The sequence below is a fragment of the Pelophylax lessonae genome (genome assembly GCF_965119305.1).
Source record: "Pelophylax lessonae genome assembly, chromosome: 9".
NCBI classification, from domain to species: domain Eukaryota; kingdom Metazoa; phylum Chordata; class Amphibia; order Anura; family Ranidae; genus Pelophylax; species Pelophylax lessonae.
The window spans coordinates 49,112,117-49,135,003 of NC_138776.1; the positions used below are offsets into that span (position 1 = coordinate 49,112,117).

General features: G+C 44.3%; 1 protein-coding gene across 4 annotated transcripts in view; it reads left to right on the forward strand.

The window, feature by feature from the left end:
• VTI1A (vesicle transport through interaction with t-SNAREs 1A) overlaps nt 1-22,887 on the forward strand; it is a 710,402-nt gene that overhangs the window by 460,415 nt on the left and 227,100 nt on the right. For 2 of the 4 annotated variants that reach the window (XM_082268376.1, XM_082268377.1), the window contains 2 exons: nt 6,769-6,839; nt 19,686-19,758. In XM_082268376.1, coding sequence (XP_082124502.1) covers nt 6,769-6,839; nt 19,686-19,751 — 137 coding nt within the window. In that variant the 3' untranslated portion in view covers nt 19,752-19,758. The remainder of the gene's footprint in view (nt 1-6,768; nt 6,840-19,685; nt 19,759-22,887) is intronic. The other 2 variants (XM_082268374.1, XM_082268375.1) reach the window with 1 other exon arrangement.

A 22,887-nucleotide genomic window follows, 5' to 3' on the forward strand; every position in this document is an offset into this window, starting at 1 on the left:
AGTGTGGCTGAACTCGCACCGCACAGCCGATCGCATGTAATGAAGGAGCAGTGCGCTCCGACATTACATGCGATCGCCGCAGCTGCACACATGTGAACCGGCACTGACAGTTCGAGGTGGTGATTTGTTTAAGTTGTTGTGTAGGTGGGAGGTGTACTGGATTTTAAATTTACAGACGAGAATTCCGGATGGTTTAAACTTTGATTTGGAAGTTTCCCACTACCATGAGTAATCCCACACAACCATAACAAATTGGGCCATGCTGGGGGGTTATGGCGGATGTGTGATACATGAATCTATAACCTATAATTGGACATTTGCAATAACAGCTATGTCACAATATTATACCAAGAGATTGTCTCTATGCATAGTTTTTGTCATTAAGAGCCGGTTCACATTCATGCGGCTGCGGCGTTCGCATGTAATGTCGGAGCGCACTGCTCCTTCATTACATGCGATCTGCTGTGCGGTGCGAGTTTAGCCATACACTTTGTATGGCTAATTTCTCACCGCAACCGTAGCAAACATGCCCAGGACCCTTTTTTGCAGCCGCATCAGGATCGGATCGCACATCGGTTCACACTTGTGCGATCCGATCCTGTGCGAACTGCACGATCGCACTGCGATATGCGATCAAACTGGGGGTGTCGTTAAGATTACATTGACACCCCCAGCGTATCGCATATGGCAGTGTGAACTGCCGGGGGTGCGTTTGCGATGCGGGAACAGGCTGCGAATTTGCAGCCTTCCCGCATCGCATAAGTGTGAACCGGGGCTGATGGTGGAGTGTATGCTTGTAGACTATGCTTGGGATGTGACTTTGATGCTGGATTAAATGACACATCATACCCCCTATTGGTGTTTATTCTTTATAGTTGACATCCCTAATATTGTAATATTCTTTTGAGCAGGGATCCTCAAACTATGGCCCTCCAGCTGTTGCAGAACTACACATCTCATGAGGCACTGTAAAACTCTGACATTCACAGACATGACTAGGTATGATGGGAATTGTAGTTCCTAAACAAATGGAGGGCAAACGTTTGAAGACCGCTGCTTTAGAGGATAGACGTGGACGGTTTTATTTTTGGTTTTTGATTTTGATATTTATAGAATATACATATACATTGGGAAGGTTTGTATGTAAATCCATAGTGATATATGTGGCAGTATAGAAAAATTTGCTATATATATTTACAATTTTAAAACAATATACAAATTTATATTTGTAAGATGCTGGATTCAATAATATCAATATACATGTGAATCCTTTCAAGTGATCGCGATCGTTCCATCTGTGGAGACTACTTTAGGAGGGGAGCTATGACAGTGTTCTGTCTGGTCCCCTGCAGTCTCCAGGTTGTTGTTTTGTGCTTTTGTTTGATGATTTACTGTTTATGTTTCATCTAGGTTAGTATTTTTTGATTCGATTTAATTTACTTTACATTGGTAATGGTTTATTTTTAATCTTATTATTGCATATATGAGGGTTATTCACATTTATTTTGGTTTTGTGTATATATTTTTGTACCTGTAGCATTTTGTTTTTCTTCGTTTTTTGCATAGGGTGATGTAATCATATCTTTGTTTAATTATTTTATTGTAATAAGTCGTTTTTGTGAGTTTATTAGATTTTTTCTTTAACTGTAGTCGTCTCACAATTATATGCTACTTATACATGGGTATATTTGTTGAGCTCGGGTGGGGAAGGTGATGAGAGATATTCCTCACCTATCGCTCTCTGGATATAAATCGGTACTGAACCCTGATCTAATTAGCAATGACTAAGCACAGGTGTGTGAAACGCGTTTGCTGGGATTATTAGGAGATGTGTCTGTATGTTGTGTCCTCCATTTTTAATGTATTCTGAATAAAGTGAACATTTTTAGCTGGAAGTGCCGCCACTGTTTATTTATTATGTGCTTGCTTCTGGTCGTGGACCTTAGGTTATCACCTGGCGTTCTGCGACAGCAGCAAAAGATCTCATACTCAACTTGGAGCAGTACAACATTTTGTGTTACATTGAGCATTCTGATGAGCTTCTATCTCCACCACACTGTTCTCTCCTGCTATCAGAATGCTCCTTACACCTCAACACACCTAGTTAGCTCCTTATGCTGCTTCTCCCTCCCCCTCTCTGAGCTTTGCTGTACAGGGACTGCATAAATTAAAGTACTTATACAGCTTTAATAAAAATATATATTTATATATATATATACATATTGTAAGGGGTTGGCTCGGTAACGGATGTGGGTGACCCCTTGAGTGGGTTAGTTACACAGAGAGACAGCCGAGGAGTGGTTGAAAACAACGGTCTATGGTTTAGTCTTCCAATTTGCTGGAAACAAGTGCAAGCATCCAAACAGCATAAATCAAACAAACATAAAATAAACCCTGGCCACTTGGGGCGTCTACCTTCACAACACAGGAACCTATCTATGGTGTCTGTCCCAACCTACTGCTGGGCAGACACTGCTGGTCATACAGCAGAAAACCAGTAGTCTATTTGTTTTCTTTTCACACAGAAAAAGTCAACACCACCTCACCTTCAGAAGTTTCTCAGCTCACTGCTCTCCTTAAAGCGGAGTTCCACCCAAAAGTGGAACTTCCGCTTTAGGTGTTCCTACCCCCCTGACATGCCACATTTGGCATGTAATTTTTTTGGGGGGGGGGAGCGGGTACCTAGTTTTGACAGGTACCCGCTCCCACTTCCGCTCGGAGCGCCGCGGCGCCCTGAGCGGAAGTTCTCCTCTCCCCCTCCCTCCCTGCAATCTTCTGGGACACGTCTGAGGTCCCAGAAGATTGCCGGCCAATCACGGTGCGCAGCGCGACTCGCGCATGCGCAGTGGGTACCCGGCTGTGAAGCCGCAAACTGTAACACCCGGGTGCCCACAGCAGTGATGCCGAGGGAGAGGATCGAGGCTTCGGGCGGCCGCATCGCTGGACCGTTGGACAGGTGAGTCAAATGGCTGGAACTCCGCTTTAACGCACAAAGCCTCAGGATGCAGCAGTCAGTAGTCATCCTCTGGATAACTTATAGAGGCCTTAATTGCCTCATTCTGAATAGCTGAAGCTTTCCAACGTCCTTAAACCTTTCTGGCTACCTCTGCAGCCGACACCTGATAGTAATTGGTGAATTGTCTAAACAAGGCAGAAATGTATCTCCCATCTGTGACAACACCCACAGATTTACCTGACTTCCTGTCACACTATGATAATGAATACAGATCTGCATTTATTGCTGCCTTTTATTTCTGCCTGTAGTTAAGCTTTTCCAATCAGCAAGCAGGTGAGACAAGAAGCTGAAATGCTGTAACAGAGTATTCTTCCCCTGCCAGGGCCTGTGTCAAGAGGCTTTTGGCTTGTGTCAATTGCATCAGTTTGAGTCGCTTTCAGAACAAATTAATAGGTGGCCAGTAGTTGACTTGCTTCTGACCTGCATTTGACCTGCTATAAGTGGGTTTTGCATCCCTATAGACTTGTATAGGACTGCAAAACCCTTTTGAAGCAGGCACACGCTCATTGATACGAGCCGTTATCATAATGTCAAAGTAAAAAAAGTTTCAAGAAATAGCCATTGATCTGTGTGTTTTAAAAGGCTGTAGAGAATACTGCAGATAAACAGGTGCAACTTATGTAGGAGGATTTGTTTTATCTCTGTGTATCATCTAAAGATAATCACTTCAGTTGGTAAATATCAGGGTTTACAACCACTTTTAAAGGATATGTTCATCTTCTGGAGCATGTTAGGGGTTATACCCATATTTAGGGTTTCCCCAGGTAACAAACATCCGGCTTACAGACTCCTACTTACAAACAGAGGGAGACAACAGGAAGTGAGGAGAAATCTACCCCTAGGAAGGGAAATTCACTCCTATAAGAGTTCTCATGGGAAAAAGGTGTCTCCACTGAAGCTTTATCACCAATCCTTGTTTCCACAACAACCCAAAATTTTCAAAATTCAGTTGTCATAGCGACAGAAAGTGAGGTGACATCTTCTGAACAGGGGCACACACAGCAAATCAAATGGTACAGGGGTGTTAACCCTTCCCTATGCTATCCCAAAAACGTAAAAATTATTTTTTTGACTGGAGCTAAACCTAAAAAATGTACCTGTTCCGACTTCCAAACAAATTCGACTTAAGAACAAATCTACAGACCCTATCTTGTTTGTAACCTGGGGACCGCCTGTAATGCGTAACATGCTCCAGGCCTGAAGTGGCTATAAAAAGGCTGTATGAAGTTCACACCACTGACATGTAACAAAGGATGCAAAGAAATATTTTATATTTAAAAAAAAATGGCTTTCAGTTTGTGTTTACATCTACTTTAGTAAACTTTTTTTCCCTGTATTGGTCCTTTCCAGTTGAAGAGACTTCCATTGTTCAGTGTGCAGATTACTATAATCCTAACAATTAAATATGAAAGCGAAATAGTGTGGACTTAAAGCGCAAACATTTAAATGGTCTTTTTACGTAGCTCCCCTTCCTCTTCCATTGTGTTATGTCTGTAAATAAGGAAGTCAACCTTCATTAGTAAGAAGATAAACTTTGGGATGTATTTGTGATTCTTGAGGAAGAATTCTCCCATGTGCACCCACCATCCTTTCTCAAGGCCAACCCAGCACATGTATAGAGTACAATATAGCTTTTAGCAATCGGATTGTTCTTAATAAGGAACTGCAGTCTGCTCACATAATTTGTAGTAAAAACATATTTGCCATTCTGAAGCTTCCCTCCAACCACTTTGAATATTATTTTATACTGTATGTACTGTAATTCTGTACTTGCCAAATATGCTGCAGAAATCTCCCTCCACTAAGTCTGGTTGCAACCATTTTAACTGTGGACAGCTTAAGCTGCTGACTGTTCACTTCCTGGATTTACACACAGAGGCACACATACACATATATACACATACACACACATACACACACATAACACACAGACAGACACACTCACACCACTGCTTGCCGGCACTTTTCTGCTCTCTTGGTGAATACTCATGGATCTCTGCCGTCTCCTGTTATCTCTGCCCTCATCCAGCCCCCTCCAGCTATTCAGCTTTCCTTGGCTCTCCTATGACTCATCCATCCTCCCTTGCTAGCAAACTCTGCATGAAGTCATTAGCCTAGGCTTATGACCAGACAAGAAAGAGGAAGTGGGCTGTATAAGGTATTAACTGGCGAAAAAAAAATTGTTTTACTATCCAAAGTTAAAACAAGAAGGGCAGAAGATTTAACCACTTCCCGTCCGCCCTATAGGCAAATGGTGGCCGGAATGTGGTTACATTATCCTGACCGGGCGTCATATGACGGTGGCAGGATAATGCACTCTGACACACCGCATCTCCGATCTCGGTAAAGAGCCTACTGACGTAGGCTCTTTACCATGTGGCCAGCTGTGTCCAATCACGGCTGGTCACATAGTAAATAGGAAGTGCCTTTGATCGGCTTTCCTCAGTTCGTTCCTGACAGGCACATGTAGAGGAGAGCCGATCTGCGGCTCTCCTGTCGGGGGGGGGGGGGGGTCTGCACTGGTAATCAGAGCATTGATTACTAGTGCAGACCCTTGGGGGGGGTGCCACTAGAACCACTAGGGATGCCCACCCATGACCCCAGGGATACCCACCCATGACCCCAGGGATGCCCACCATGGCCACCAGGGATGGCAATCAGGGCTCAGGGAGCCCGCCAGTGCCCTCCCCATCAGTGTTGCCCGCCAGTGCCCTCCCTATCAGTCCTGCCCACCAGTGCCCTTCATTGCCATCTATCAGTGCCGCCCACCAGTGCCACCCATCGGTGCCCATCAATGCCGCCTATCAGTGCCCACCAATGCTGCATATCAGTGCTACCTATCAGTGCCACATAACAGTGCCCATGAGTGCTGCCTATCAGTGCCGCATATAAGTGCCTCCTCATCAGTGCCTGTCAGTGCGGCCTCATCAGTGCAGGAAAAACGTATCTATTTTCAAAATTGAATAACATAAACGAAAAAACTTTTTTTTTTTTTTTTTCAAACTTTTTTATTTATTAGCAAAAAAGAAAAAACCTTGCGGTGATCAAATACCACCAAAAGAAAGCTCTATTTGTGGAAAAAAATGACATAAGGTTAGTTTAGGTACAGTTTTTCATAACCACGCTATTGTCATTCAAAATGCAACAGCGCTAAAAGCTATAAATTGGCCTGGGCGGCAAGGGGGAAAAGTGCCCGGTATTGAAGTGGTTAATAGATGGAAAGATGAAAAAATTACTGAAAATCCACTTTATTGAACTGTGGGCTAAACAAGTATTGCTAAATGCAAGAAGCTTGTGTCTTCCTATTTGAATCTTGGTGTTCTCTGTGTATTTCTTACGAATCTGTGTAGTAATCTAGCATGATACTTTTCCTGCACTTTGCAAAGTGCTGGAGCTTTCTGTAATAAAGTCCGGTCACTGCTGCTCTCTCTCCTTGTGCAGGGTGACTGGTCTTGTCTCCTCCCCTTCTTGTAGGTTTCTACAGACAGTCTGTAGTGGGTGGAGCCTTCTGGGTCCCTTACACAGCTCTGCTTTTGGCACAGCCTATGTCTAGCTCAGTAAAAAGGACATCACTACTTTTAATTCAAAAGGGTTTGCAAATTAATTTATTGTACACCAAGTGGATTTACTGTATATCCTTTGTGGCTATTGAGGAATATTCATAATAAAAGTTTTCGTGGCCAGAATTCAGTTTTAAGTGTTGTCACAATGACGTGTCACAGTGCTTATTTTCCTGTTTAATGTCTCCACAGAGCAAATTGGGCAGAATATCTTGGAGAACCTGAACCAGGACCGGGAGAAGATCCAGAGAGCGAGAGAGAGGGTAAGTAGCAATGTCTGCACCAATACACTCTTAAGGATCACACTTCCGAATTTCAGTATGATTAGGTGATACAACTCGGAAGTCGTTTGCATATTCTACGGACCAAAATCGCACCAAAATAGTATAAAAACCTTTTCCAAAATCGCTCTGCGTTGCATTGATGTGAATTACATCTGTTTTTCATCTGTTTACATCCTTTTCTCTATCGCTCATTGACAGACGTAGTCTTCTTGATTCTCAAGAGCTGGGTTATGTTGTCTCCGCAGGAGTAGGACTAGGCAGAATGACAAAACATTCTGGCTCCACCCTAGGGGCAGTCCCTGAGGGTATATCCTCCCTCTCTCTGCTACAGGGAATCAGTTTTTTTCTGTCTAGTCAGGAGTAAGGACCTAAGTTCCTTGCTGGGATCTTTTGGTCCTGGCAAGACTTTTTTTCTTTGAGAAAAAGACATTTTTTAGGTAGTTTTCTCCAGTGTTTTTTTCCTGTGAGATCTTCAAGCAAAAATGCCGGACTGGGCGACACTTGTGGTCACCCCAGCCGGCCTACGAGCGCGTGCAGACCATGGCATTGCGCTTGGTCGGCCGCGACATATTCAAGTAAGTATGCGGGGCCGGGCGACGGGCTGGATGTTGAAATCCAGTGGTCACCCCGGTTTCTGCCTAAAAGCGCGTGCAGACCAGTGCGCTGAGTCGGCCGCGACGGAGTCCCAGTAAAGGGACTGACTTTGCGAGTTAAAAGTCTCGCTTGGACGCCAGGTACCAGAGAGTCGAGGCGTCCACAAACCCCCACCTCGGTGGAGAGGGTATTGTGAAGAGAGGGTGCCTGTCGGTTCGGTATGGTGAGTAAACGTTCCCTTTTTTCCTCTTTATGAGGCAGTATATATTATGGGCCCCTCCATATATGGTCAGTATATATCTGATACTTACAAGTCCCCCTTGTAATACAGCATGTGTTTGTGGGAAGTGGACTTGGTTCAAGAGCTAACACTCTACCCAGCAGACTGTAACATTACAGCAGACATAGGAGGTATAATCCTACCTTATGTGCAGTGTATCTCTGTAGATCCATATATCACCTCTTAGCAGAGTGCAGGTGGATGTGCTGGGAAGACGATATCGGCGGTCCGCCGCCATTTTGCCGTAGACCGAATGCCTGTATGTCCTCAGGTCACGCCGGCCGCCATGTTTTTGGAGTCTTATGTCTCTTCTATGGGGGCGGCCATGTTTTGTGAGCCCAGCTACCTCGTGGAGGGCTGGGAACGCCGGAAGGCGTACACAGGGGGCGGAGCCACGCCTTCTGCCCGGGAAAAAGCAAACAGCTCCTTCCAGTCTGTGTGAGACAAACGCTGACTGCAGTTTGTTGGAAACTGCACTGCATCGGTTGGTGAGCCTTGGGGGTCCCTCTCTCTCTCTCTGGGATCGAGAAGCAGGTACTCTGAGGGGCGCTATTGCGCTAGGGGGAGACACACAAAAAAAAAAAAAAAGTTTTTTTGTTTTTGCTGGCAAAGGTGTCCTGTATTAACATGGACCCTGCCACTCATGTATCTCCTCCGGATCCCCTCGAGGGGTCTGCGGGATCCTCCAGCACCCCATTGACAATTGAATCTTTGTCAGCTATTATGGAAACTTTTGTGTCCCGGGTGGAAGTGGCTTGTCAGGGACAGGGCGCAAGAAAGCGACCCCCGCCTAACCCCTTATTATCTGAAACTTCGGATTCAGACTCTGAGCCTATTTCTGCAGTTGCAGGTACTTCATCTGGTATTGGTGTCTCGGGTCCTGTCTCTTCAGACAGTGAGGAGGATGTTTCGGCATCCGCCATAGCCCGAGAGGAAGCGTTGGTAAACGCACTCATTGTATCTGTTCAAGAGACTTTAAGGTTACAGGGTATTCCATCAGAAATAGCTGAAACTGAGATCCCTTTTGGGACTAAAAAGCGCATCAAAATGGCGAAGGTTTTTCCATTGCCCAAATGTTTTGGCAATCCAATCGAAGAAGAATGGCGTCTGCCAAAACGCACTTTTAATATTTCTAAACGCATTGACAACCCTTATTAAGAAATGGACAGAACCACCTGTGGTGGATTCACCCATTGCTAGATTGAATAAAGCCACGGTTATTCCTTTAGAAGACGCTCCGTCTTTTAAAGATCCAGTGGATCGCAAGATAGAAGCTATGTCTCGCACCATGTTTTCCTTGATTGTATCAGCTTTCAGACCAATAATTGCTATTGGTCTGGTTTCGCAGGCTGTAACTGAATGGACCAAGTGGTTACGCCGGGACTTAGAAGAAGTCCCTCAGGCGGTATCAGATTTGTTGGAACAAATGATACAGGGGTTACAGTTTGTATGTGATGCGGCGTTAGACGCCACTCCATTAATGGCGCGAGCATCAGTCTCAGCAGTGGTTCTCAGGCGTACACTGTGGCTAAAAGGTTGGTTAGCCGACCAAGGTTCCAAAAAAGCATTGGCTAATATCCCCTTTTCAGGAGAGCGTCTATTTGGAGCCAACTTAGATGAGATCATTAAGGATCTCACCGGTGGAAAAAGCACCTTTTTACCGCAAAATTTTAAAGGTAGAGGAACTCGTCAAAGACGAGGGCCTTCTTTTTCTGCTCACAAGAGGTTTTTTCGTCCAGCGGGTGAAAAAACTAAGTCCTCCAAAGCTCCTGCAGGAGGCGTCAGGGGTCGTTGGTCGGGCAAGCAAAAGCCCGCCCCCTCCAGACCTGAAGATAAACCATCCAAAGCCTGAAGGTGCGCCCCCACCCATAACTGGGGTGGGGGGACGTCTTCGCCAGTTCCCGGATCCATGGCTTTCCAGAATCCCGGACAAATGGGTTTGCGAAGTCATAAGGTCAGGGTACAAGATCGAGTTTCGATCTCTCCCACCGGCGCGATTCTTCCCTTCCAATATCCGTCTATCCGCAGATCGTTTAGAAGATCTGCGGAGAGCAGTCACAGATTTACTACAACAAGGAGTGGTAGTCCACGTTCCTTGGACAGAACGGTTTCAAGGGTTTTATTCAAACCTGTTTACAATACCCAGGAAAGAGGGCAAAGTGCGTCCAATTCTGGACTTAAGAGCACTCAATTCTTTCGTCAACATAAGAAGATTCAGAATGGAGTCCATTCGCACGGTAGCAGCCTTCCTGCATCCAGGGGATGTCCTAGCGTCCATAGACATCAAGGACGCCTATCTTCACATTCCCATTTTCGCAGGACATCAGCGTTTTCTACGCTTTTCCGTAGAGGAGAACCACTATCAGTTTGTGGTGTTACCTTTCGGTCTCGCCACGGCTCCGCGGGTCTTCACAAAGGTGTTGGCCCCAATGTTGGCACTTCTGCGCCAAAGAGGTATATCGATTCTTGGTTACCTAGACGATCTTCTGCTTCATGCAGAGTCTCCTCAGACCTTGCTACAAAACATAGAAATTACTATGATTTCTTTACAGGAATTCGGGTGGCTGGTGAACCAGCAAAAGTCATTTCTGGTTCCCACCCAGAGGCTCGAATATCTGGGTCTAATTCTAGACACAGTCAGGACGAGAGTTTTCCTTCCGGTAGGGAAACTTCGAAAGATTCAATCAGCAGTTCAGTTGTTACTGTCCAACAGCTGGTCTTCCCTTCGGACATGCATGAGGGTTCTGGGGTTGATGGTGGCTTCATTCGAAGCAGTCCCATTTGCCCAGTCCCATACCCGAATTCTTCAGCAAGAGATTCTTCTCAGATGGAATCGGAATCCGGAATCCCTGGACAATCTGATACGATTGAGCAAACAGACCAGAGAGTCTCTGGTTTGGTGGCTTCGGTCTCCAATGCTCAGCCAGGGAAAGTCTTTTCTGCCAATATATTGGACGATAGTGACCACGGATGCCAGTCTATCCGGATGGGGAGGAATTCTTGGTCAGTTATCTGTCCAGGGACTTTGGTCCCCGGAAGAATCCAGGTTACCGATAAAGGTATTGGAACTGAGAGCGATCAGACTTTGTCTGATTCACTGGACCGAGCAGCTCCAGGGCAGCCCGGTTCGGATCCAGTCGGACAATGCCACGGCCGTGGCTTATGTCAATCATCAGGGGGGCACCAAGAGTGTCCGAGCGGCCAAAGAAGTGGCTTACATTCTTCGCTGGGCGGAACGATTTGTTCCAGCAATCTCTGCGGTGTTCATTCCGGGGGTGGAGAATTGGCAGGCAGATTATCTCAGCCGTCAGACCCTGGATCAGGGGGAATGGTCCCTCCATCCAGACGTTTTCCACCAGTTGTGCCTACGGTGGGGCACCCCGGATGTGGATCTGTTGGCATCACGATTCAACAGGAAAGTTCAGAGATTCGTGGCTCGCTCCCGCGATCCTCTAGCAGAAACCGCAGACGCACTGATCGCCCCGTGGGGGCAATACCAGCTAATATATGCCTTCCCTCCTCTCGCGTTACTGCCAAGACTTCTTCGCAGGGTAGAGGAGGAAGGAATCCCAGTAATCCTGGTAGCTCCGGACTGGCCTCGTCGAGCTTGGTACGCCGACATGGTCAGACTGGTGGCGGACGTCCCGTGGAGACTTCCTCTCAGGGAGGATCTACTGTCTCAGGGACCGATCTTCCATCCTGCTTTACGATCGCTGGCTTTAACGGCCTGGCTATTGAGACCCAGGTGCTGAAGGACAAAGGTTTGTCAGCTTCAGTTATTCCTACTCTAGTTGAAGCAAGGAAAGCGACTTCCAGAAAGATTTATCATCGCACATGGAAGTCCTACATTGCATGGTGTGAACCTTTGGGGTTCCGTCCTCGGTCTTATTCGATTAGTCGAATATTGGCTTTTCTGCAACAAGGGGTTGAGCAGAAACTGGCCTTGAGTACTATCAAGGGTCAGGTCTCAGCATTAGCCATCTTCTTTCAGAAGCCTTTGGCTACTCATTCCTTGGTGCGGAATTTCATCCAGGGGGTGCGACATCTGGCTCTGCCAGTGCACGCGCCGTTACCCCCCTGGGATCTTAATTTAGTGTTGTCGGTTCTTCAGAAACCTCCCTTTGAAGATATTAGGGAGATTCCTCTACCCACGTTGTCCCAGAAGGTGGCCTTCTTGGTGGCTATTACTTCTGCACGCAGGGTGTCAGAACTGGCCGCATTATCTTGTCGTTCACCATATCTGGTGGTTCATAGAGATAAGGTGGTTCTTCGTCCGAATCCATCCTTCCTACCAAAAGTGGTTTCAGAATTTCATCTGAATGAAGAAATTGTATTACCTTCCCTGTGTCCTAAGCCCAGTCATCCTCGGGAATTTGCTTTGCACTCCTTGGATGTGGTCCGGGCGATCAGGGTATACTTGAAAACGACAGACTCGTTTCGCAAGACGGATTCACTTTTTGTGATCCCAGATGGACCCAAAAAGGGGTTGCCTGCATCTGCCGCGACCATTTCCAGATGGATCAGACAGACGGTAGTGCAGGCTTATTCTATTAAGGGTCGGGAGCCCCCGTTCCCTGTTAAGGCGCACTCCACTCGGGCACTTAGTGCGTCATGGGCCTTTCGCCATCAGGCGTCAGTGGTCCAGGTGTGCAAGGCGGCTACCTGGTCGTCGGTGCATACCTTCTCTAAACATTATAAAGTTGATGTAATGGCATCGCCTGATGCCTCGTTTGGCCGCAAGGTTTTGCAGGCCGCAATTTGAGGAGACCAGTGGTCTACCTCGAGGGTTTTTTTTTCCGTTGGAAAATTTTTTCTTTAGCCTCATTCTTTGTTTATAATGAGCCTTTAAGACTTCTAGTTTTGGCACCGGTTGGGCCTTCTAGATTGGATTTGATTTTGTCAATCCCACCCCTCATTTGTGGCACTGCTTCTGGATGTCCCAGCTCTTGAGAATCAAGAAGACTACGTCTGTTAATGAGCGATAGAGAAAAATGGATTTTTGTAAGAACTTACCGTAAAATCCTTTTCTCTTAAGCTCATTGACAGACGTAGTACCCGCCCCTCTATCATTGAGTTGGGTTGGGTTAAATTCTCTGTACTGCTTTAAACAGAACTGATTCCCTGTAGCAGAGAGAGGGAGGATATACCCTCAGGGACTGCCCCTAGGGTGGAGCCAGAACGTTTTGTCATTCTGCCTAGTCCTACTCCTGCGGAGACAACATAACCCAGCTCTTGAGAATCAAGAAGACTACGTCTGTCAATGAGCTTAAGAGAAAAGGATTTTACGGTAAGTTCTTACAAAAATCCATTTTTTTCAGCTGTTTACATTAAATTTTTATCTGTTTTTCATCCATTTTATATCCGTTTTTTGTCAGATTTTTGTCAGTTTTAACCACTTAAGCCCCAGCCCTATTTCGGACACTTTTTGTTTACAAGTTAAAACCAGTATTGTTTCCTAGAAAACTACTTAGAACCCCCAAACATTATATATATTTTTTTAGCAAAGACTCTGGAGAATAAAATGTCGGTCATTGCAATATTTTTTGTCACGCGGTATTTGCGCAGCGGTCTTTAAAACACCATTTTTTTTTTAAAATTCAGAAAAATCAAATTTCACTGCATTTAAAAAATACTAAACAGTAAAGTTAGCCCATTTTTTTGTATATTGTGAAAGATGATGTCACGCCGAGTAAATAGATACCCAACATGTTACGGTTTAAAATTGCGGCCCCCCCCCGCCCCGTGGGATGGCGACAAACTACGGTCAATAGAGATCTCAATAGGCGACGCTTTAAATTTATTTAACGGTTGCAAGTTTGGAGTTAGAGTGTAGCTCTTTTTTATTAATTATTGCCCACGCTCTGGCGATCGCGGCGATACATATGTAAACATCCCTTGTGACAGCAATATGCAGTGACAGGTACTCTTTATGGAGAGATCGAGGGTCTAAAAAACCCTAGACCGCTCCACTACACTTCCATGTATGCAAAACGCCATTAACGGCGTTTTTACATACAGCCGTTTTTGAAATTTGCCGCCTTTTGCAGCACAGTAACCCGGAAGTGACGTCATGGACGCCGCCTCCGTGTTACGTCATCGGAGACCCGATCGAATCCGTTTCCGGCATTGATCGGGACTCCATCCAGCCGACGGACGTGGCGGCTGGGTGCTCAGGGCTCCCGGTGGGACGGGAGCCCCGAGCAAAGTCACGGAAGGCGGCGGGAGGGGGGGGACGTCCCCTCCCGCTCACCCGGGTAACGATCGAGCGGCTCCCGGGCCGCATCGGTCGTTACGGACGGAAAGCCGACCGTTGGCTGTAAACCACGGTACCGGGATGATGCCTCTAGCTAGAGGCATCATCCCGGTATACTACCGCAAAGTCTGCCGACGTAAATATACGTCAGTATGCGGTAAGTGGTTAACATGCTTGGTGATAGTAGATGAATTTGATGTCACTTCCTTTGTTGAACAATACCTGGGTCACAGTTTAACTTTTGGTTCCTAAAGCACATTAAAATATGTATATCAAAACATTTTGAAAAAAATGGAGCAGATGACAAAGGGATGATCAACCATTTACATCCATTTATTGTCCAATTCTAATATTCGGTTATTTGCTGACCAATGCAGACTTGTTCTGTTTAAAAATCTGACCGGAAGGGAAGCGGACGAAAAACTGATGTAAAAGGGCGACGTCCATTTACATCCGTTTGTCCGTAGGAATTCATTGCTATCTTTTTTTCATCTGTCAACACACTTACAACTTCAATAAAATCGCCATGCCTCCTACTAAATACCTCAGAGTGTCTACTTTCCAAAACAAGGTCATTTGGAGGTATTTTTACTGTCCTGGCATTTTAAGGGCCTCAAAAATTAGATAGGCCATCAGTACATCGGGATATATCAATTTTCAAATACAGATCTTAAAAATTAGAATATCATCAAAAAGTTAATTTATTTCAGTAATTTAATTCAAAAAGTGAAACTCATATATTTTATATAGATGTGTTACACACAGTGATATATTTCAAGCATTTTTCATTTTTTTATTTTGATGATTATGGCTTATAGCTAGTGAAAACCCAAAATTCAGTATCTCAGAAAATTAGAACATTATATAAGACCAAAAAAAAGAAAATTTTTTTATATACAGAAATGTTGGCTTACTGAAAAGTATGTCCATGTACACTATAGTATGCACTCAATACTTTTCGGGGCTCCTTTTGCATGAATTACTGCATCAATGCAGTGTGGCATGGAGGAGATCAGCCTGTGGCACTGCTGAGGTGTTATGGAAGCCCAGGTTGCTTTGATAGCGGCCTTCAGCTTATCGACATTGTTGGGCCTGGTGTCTCTCATCTTCCTCTTGACAATACCCCACAGATTCTCTATTGGGTTTAGGTCAGGCGAGTTTGCTGGCAAGTCAAGCACAGTGATACCATGATCATTAAACCAGATATTGGTAGGTTTGGCAGTGTGGGCAGGTGCCAAGTCAGCATCTCCATAAAGCTGGTCAGCAGAGGGAAGCATGAAGTTCTCTAGAATTTCCTGGTAGAGGGCTGCGCTGACTTTGGACTTGATAGAACACAGTGGACCAACACCAGCAGATGACATGGCTCCCCAAATCATCACTGAATGTGGAACTTCACACTGGATCTCATGCAACTTGGATTCTGTGCCTCTCCACTCTTCCTCCAGACTCTGGGACCTTGATTTCCAAAGGAAATGCAAAGTTTTCCACAGTCAGTGATGATTTGGGGGGCCATGTCATTTGGTGTTGGTCCATTGTGTTTTATCAAGTCCAAAGTCAGCACAGCCCTCTACCAGGAAATTCTAGAGCACTTCAGTGGTGATCAAAAACCACCAAAATAAAGCTCTATTTGTGTGGAAAAAAAAAATGATATAAATGTAATTTGGGTACAATGCTGCATGACTACGCAGTTGCCAAGTAAAGTAGCACAGTGCCAAATAGTAATAAATGCCCTGTTCATGAAGGGGGCAAAACCTTCCGGAGATGAAGTGGTTAAATAGCATTTTTGGTGCTCAGATAAAATTTTGTTCTGCTTTAACCAGTTCACGACCGATTTACTGCTACAAGACGGCCATTCTGTGCATAATGACATATAGTCACGGGATTATGCACTCCCACATAGGGGGCACATGCGCGCGTTGCTTTTGCTGTGATTAGTCACAGTCTTGCTATAAGTCGTTGATCGCCACCATTACTAGTATAAAAAAAAAAATTCCATTATATATGCCATCGTTTGTAGCCACCATAACTTTTGCGCAAACAAATTAATATACGCTTATTGGGATTTTTTTACATTTTTTTTACCAAAAATATGTAGTGGAATACACATTGGCCTAAATTCATGAAGAAATTTTATTTTTTTTAAAAATTTATTGAATTTGTTTCATAGCAAAAAGTAAAAAAAAAAATATATATATATTTTTTTTTTTTTGCAAAATTGTCGGTCTTTTGTTGTTTAAAGCACAGAAAATAAAAATCGCACAGATGATCAAATACCACCAAAAGAAAGCTCTGTTTGTGGGAAAAAAATTACTAAAATGTTATTTGGGTACAGCGTTGCATAACTGCACAATTGTTAGTTAAATTAAAACAGTGTCGTATCAAAAAAAAAATGGCCTGGTCATGAAGGTCTTCAGCTTATCGACATTGTTGGGCCTGGTGTCTCTCATCTTCCTCTTGACAATACCCCACAGATTCTCTATGGGGTTTAGGTCAGGCGAGTTTGCTGGCAAGTCAAGCACAGTGATACCATGATCATTAAACCAGATATTGGTAGGTTTGGCAGTGTGGGCAGGTGCCAAGTCAGCATCTCCATAAAGCTGGTCAGCAGAGGGAAGCATGAAGTTCTCTAGAATTTCCTGGTAGAGGGCTGCGCTGACTTTGGACTTGATAGAACACAGTGGACCAACACCAGCAGATGACATGGCTCCCCAAATCATCACTGAATGTGGAACTTCACACTGGACCTCATGCAACTTGGATTCTGTGCCTCTCCACTCTTCCTCCAGACTCTGGGACCTTGATTTCCAAAGGAAATGCAAAGTTTTCCACAGTCAGTGATGATTTGGGGGGCCATGTCATTTGGTGTTGGTCCATTGTGTTTTATCAAGTCCAAAGTCAGCACAGCCCTCTACCAGGAAATTCTAGAGCACTTCAGTGGTGATCAAAAACCACCAAAATAAAGCTCTATTTGTGTGGAAAAAAAAATGATATAAATGTAATTTGGGTACAATGCTGCATGACTACGCAGTTGCCAAGTAAAGTAGCACAGTGTCAAATAGTAATAAATGCCCTGTTCATGAAGGGGGCAAAACCTTCCGGAGATGAAGTGGTTAAATAGCACTTTTGGTGCTCAGATAAAATTTTGTTCTGCTTTAACCAGTTCACGACCGATTTACTGCTACAAGACGGCCATTCTGTGCATAATGACATATAGTCACGGGATTATGCACTCCCACATAGGGGGCACATTTTTACCAAAAATATGTAGTGGAATACACATTGGCCTAAATTCATGAAGAAATTTTATTTTTTTTAAAAATTTATTGAATTTGTTTCATAGCAAAAAGTAAAAAAAAAAAAAAAATATATATATATATATATATATATATATATATATATATATTTTTTTTTTTTTTGCAAAATTGTCGGTCTTTTGTTGTTTAAAGCACAGAAAATAAAAATCGCACAGATGATCAAATACCACCAAAAGAAAGCTCTGTTTGTGGGAAAAAAATTACTAAAATGTTATTTGGGTACAGCGTTGCATAACTGCACAATTGTTAGTTAAATTAAAACAGTGTCGTATCAAAAAAAAAAATGGCCTGGTCATGAAGGGGAGTAAATCTTCCAGAAGTCAATTGGTTAAAGCATATCTTCCACAGAACATTTTTTTTGCCGCGCTCTCTAAATAATTTTAAAAGCCATTTGTAGACAAACTGTTTGCACCATCACCACCCCCCCCCCCCCCACCTAAAAAAAAAAAAATCTCTGCTACTGCCTCCGACAAAACCAGGAAGTATGGGTGATGTCACTATTCCTCCTCACAGAGCTTGAAGCCCAAAATCCTGCCAGAATGCACTTTTGCAATTGGCTTGAGTTCATTCTCCAGGGGATTTTAGGCAACCAAGCCTTTGAGGGGCACAAGGACATCACCTATGCCCCCGGGAGGGCTGGAGGCCAACAGCATTTTTTGGGGCGTGAAAGTTTTATTTAGAAGTGGTTTTGAAAGCCAATTGTGTTTCGGGGGCAGGGGCTGGTAAATAGTGCCTCGTTTCCACTGAGCGGATCGGTTCGGGTCCATTCGGTACGGTACGCTAATTTGAGTGTTTCCATTATGAAAGTGGCCCATACAAGTGAACCAAACCGCACCATTCCTGGTCCTGCTTCAGATGTAGGGCCATAGGAAATGGTACGGTACGGTTAGGGCGGAGCTACTGGCGTCACACGATAGATTCCACTGATTGGCGGACAGGAAAACTTCAATGCTCACGTCAAATGAAAGAGCAAAACAAACACCTCATTTGGTGTAAACCCCGCATGGTCCCTGGTGGCCCGACTTGCAGTGGAAACTCTCACCTGAATAGACCGGACCATTCTAACCCTTCCAAACTGTACCGACCCGAACCGTTCCGCTCAGTGGAAACGAGGCATAAGTGGACCTTTCATGTGGCACGAAAGGTCCACTTTATTAGTCTGAATAGTCACAGTACATGTTCCTGTTATTAACCGTGTGCATATCCACCTACTGGCTATGTCTGGTATTGCGGTTGAACAATGGGGTCCCTGTTTTTTTTTTTCTAGTGTGCTTTCGTTGGTCAGGACATTTACTACATTTGTAGGATCTAACCGCACAAGGGGATTTTCATTCTTATTGATTATTATTCTTATTCTTGCTAATCTATAATAAAAACAAAAATAACTGCGCTTGGTCACACTGTAAGTACTGAAAAGGCAGCCGGTGCAAAAGGTAAGATCAGACCACAAAATAAATATAAAAATAAGGTGTACAGTGCCACATAAATTAATAAACTTAAATTTCAATAATGAATGGAAAAAAAAAATCTTGCATCTGTGCCTATAGAAGGCCAAAGGTCAGTCCATAAGTCCCACAGAAAATGGATAAATCTTCCCTCAGTTGAACCAATAAAACAGGAGATGGAGGAGAGTCCAGCACCAAGAAATAAATCAGATCCACAGACGATGCAACACCACGTGCTCAGAAGAAGATATCTGCTTACCAGAACATTTGACCCTCGGATAGGAGTGGTCAAAAAGGCATGTGTTGAGATGACAGACTCAAAAGATAGCCGCACACAACCAAGCTCCGGTCAGCGATCCAATATACTATATAAACTGATAGATGTGGTAACTCCAAAATACTCCCGCTACTGGTCAGCTGAGTAAGCCAAAATATACCTCCGAAACAAAGGGAGACTCCAATGGTATAGTATGTACAGTTTATTAACATAAAATAGCAACAAATAGGCAACTCACATGTCAGCAGAGGATACAGACATAAAGCACAAGATGGCCACGTGGGCGTGTCTATGTGCGGGCGTGCCTGACACGTTTTGTCATCACGGGGACGTTGTCAAAGGCGTGGCCCGCACTTGTATATACACTTTAAATAGAGTCCCTCCCGGAAGCTGCGTCACAGCAGAAACACTGGAAGAGACTCATCTGGAATGCACCAGGGGGACGCTTGCATTCCACGCTATGCAGTATGAGAGAGTCCCCAGAAGCAACGCAAAAGCAGAGCTGGCAGAGAGATCTCATGCACAAAACCAATAACAGGAAGCTTGCGCTCCACATTAAATGGCCGTAATTAGCTACAATAGTGATAACATATATTACTTGCCAATCTATAGCGGTTTGTTATTTGGTAATTGATAACTAAGACCTCCTTTTCTGTCCTTAGCTCAGAGAAACCGACACAAATCTGGGGAAAAGCTCCAGGATTCTGACGGGAATGTTACGAAGGTAAGACGAAGGTAGGGAGATATTTCCTTGTTCCTCGGTGGTCGACGTGCATGAAATCCCACTGTATGATTTGACATATCTATGAATATTGCCGATTGTCAAAAGTTGCAAAAAGCGTCACATAAATTTTTACTCTTTGAAAACTCGAGTGAGAACATAAATTTACACAGAGAAAAATATTTGTGTTCATATATATATATCTGTTATTCAGTGACCGTATGCTTGAAAATATGTTTTGGATCGATTATTTTCATGGCAGCATGCCATCATATTGTAAACCTAAATAAATTAAATTGTTTCCTGTAAAGATTGTTCACGCTGAACTCTAGGCAGATAAAAAAGCACGCACATTAATGCAGCTCTGTAATTATATAAACATCTTTAAGGACTTTTTTTCATGGAAACTGTGTAAGTACCTGAATTTGACCTAGTATCAGCCTCCTACAGTCCCTGTACAGCAGGGCTGTAAGTGGTTGTTAAGTCATTATGGGTCTTTGTAGAATCCTCTATAATCTGTTATATTGCCCAGTGCCTTCGTTTTATAAAAATGATGCGGCGCAATACCTTATTTTGAAGCGGTGCTGTGCAGTTAGCGAATGTCCTGGCGCTCTCCTGCCCCGCTCTGAGGACTGCAGAGGGAGTAGCTGAGGTTCTCTCTGATGTTAGCCGGGAGAAAGGAGGAGAGCCTCGGGCAGTCAGGTGATTGCTCAGCGCGGTCTTAAATAAGGTATTGGGCCACATCCTTTTTATAAAACAAAGGAACTGAGCAATATAAAAGGTTATAATAGAGAGGATTCTACATTGTATTGCAGCAGGGGATGGGCAGACACGGCTCGCACACAGGAGCTGACAGGCAGGGAGGGGAGGAGGACATAGGAGAGCAGACAGTAGAGCTGCGGGTGATGGAGGCATGTGCACTGACCACGGTGTCCGGGATCAGTAGCCATGATTCACCGTGGTCAGTGTACAGGGGGGAGGGTAGGAACTGGCAGGATCAGCCAGGTTTTTTTTAGGTGATAGAGAGGGCCAAATGACTAAGCACAAGCACTGTGCTGTATAACATGCTTTATAGGAACAGGATCATATATATATATATATTTTTTTTTTTTTATTAGGGATACAAACACTTGAAGCGTGAGAAGATTGAGAAGCACATGGTACCAATCATTTCATGTGCTGATGAGAAGTATGCTGATAGGAGGAAAGAACAAAGTGACAGAAAGATGATCTCATCCTTGTGTAGCTTCTCGTTTCAGTCTAGTCACAAGCTGGGCCAGAGGTGGTTTTAATGATGATGGCCATGAGACTGAGGAGATGGGGAAGGAGAAGAAGCACAGGGAGCAAGTTGTGCTGCCTTGCTCTTGTGCTAAAAAGGGGCATGCTCATTGGAGAAGAGACCGAGAGATGAGCTCATCCATCTGCTGCTTCTCCACTCCCTGTCCACTCACAGACTGAGGGAGAGAAAAAAACGTTTCTTTTTTTTCTTTTTCGCTTTGCTTACCTGTCATGCAGCATTGTCCTGGATTTAGATACTCACCTGTTCAGTGGATCCAGCATTGTCTTGCTGCGATCCACTGCTCAAGTGCAGCAGCTTGGGTCGTGTGCCGCTATCTTTGTCCCCCTCAGTCAACAGAAGCTGGCTTCCTTTACCGGGTTCAGGAAGCTGGCTTCTGATGACAAGTACAACTCCACCTACCACCCACTGTTATTCCGTACTCTAGTAGCTTTCTGGGATTTGTGACTTAGAACCCCAGGAGGCCCAGACAACAGGGACACGTCATTTTCCCTTAGGCAAGAAAGATGGCGGATAGGCAGGGCCAGGACTAACATGTCAAAAAAGTGCAGATTCATATTGAGGATGTGGACTGCTGTGCACAGAGTTTCAGATGATTTGAAGGGGGTTGGGGTGGTAAAGGTCTACGTTAACTCCTGCTGACAGGCTCCTTCCCAGCCAGACAGTGCTGTGCTGTGTGTCAGAACTGTATAAATTTCAGACCTTGATGGGACAGAAATGCAGATATTTTGATAGGTTAAGTAGTCTTTATAATAAATATATATAGATATTAGGGTTGCACAAAGCAAGGTCCATAAAGACATGGATGAGCAAGTTTGAGGTGGAGGAACTTGACTGGCCTGCACCTCAACCTAATAGAATACCTTTGTGATGAATTTTAGCGGAGACTGCGAGCCAGGCCTTCTTGTCCAGGATCAGTGCCTGACCTCACAAACGCGCTTCTTGAAGAATGGTCAAACATTCCAATAGACACTCCTAAACTTTATGGACAGCATTCCCAGAAGAGTTGAAGCTGTTATAGTTGCAATGGTTGGGCCAACTCAATATTGAACCCTACGGACTAGGACTGGGATGCCATTAAAGTTAATGTGCGTGTAAAGGCAGGCATCACAATACTTTTGACAATATAGTGTGTGTGTGTGTGTATATATATATATATATATATATATATATATATATATACACATGAGCTGTATATATATATATATATATATATATATTTATATATTTTTTTCTCATTTGTGTATCCAGCTTTTTTCCTTGAGTTCAGCTTTAAGCTGCTGGAAAGCATGAATAAAGCACAAAGGTGTTTGCTGCATCTTGCCTCTCTTGAGTTGAAACATAAGCATAGACCAACTGGACATGAGTACTGAGTAGTAGGATTTTACCGGCCCCCCTAAAAAAAACAAAAAAAAAAACACTCGCTGTAGGTCCTCAAATCATGACCATCGTCTTAACCCACGACACCAAAGAATGGGTTAAATCCAATGTTTCCTCAACCTCCCACCTCTGCAGTTCAGGCCCGCAGGATGGACTGATTAAGAGTAATATGAAAATGACACCATCTAAATGTGAAATCCTGCCGGGAGAAGCAGAGCAATTGATATAGATGCTCCGGTGCGTGTAGACAATCAGGCGGAAGGGGGGGGGGTCGGAGGTCTCCCCAGCCTGGTCCTCAGCCACATGAGCTGTAACAAATACCCGCCGCACGTCTTTCGTTTTGTCAAATCTCATTAAAGGGGCCCTTCGCTTCATGTCGATTGAGCTGTCTCAAAATCATTCATCATTTTTAGCGGAAACAAAAAAAAGCGCCCGTTATTTAAATAATATCATATTAATGTTAAAG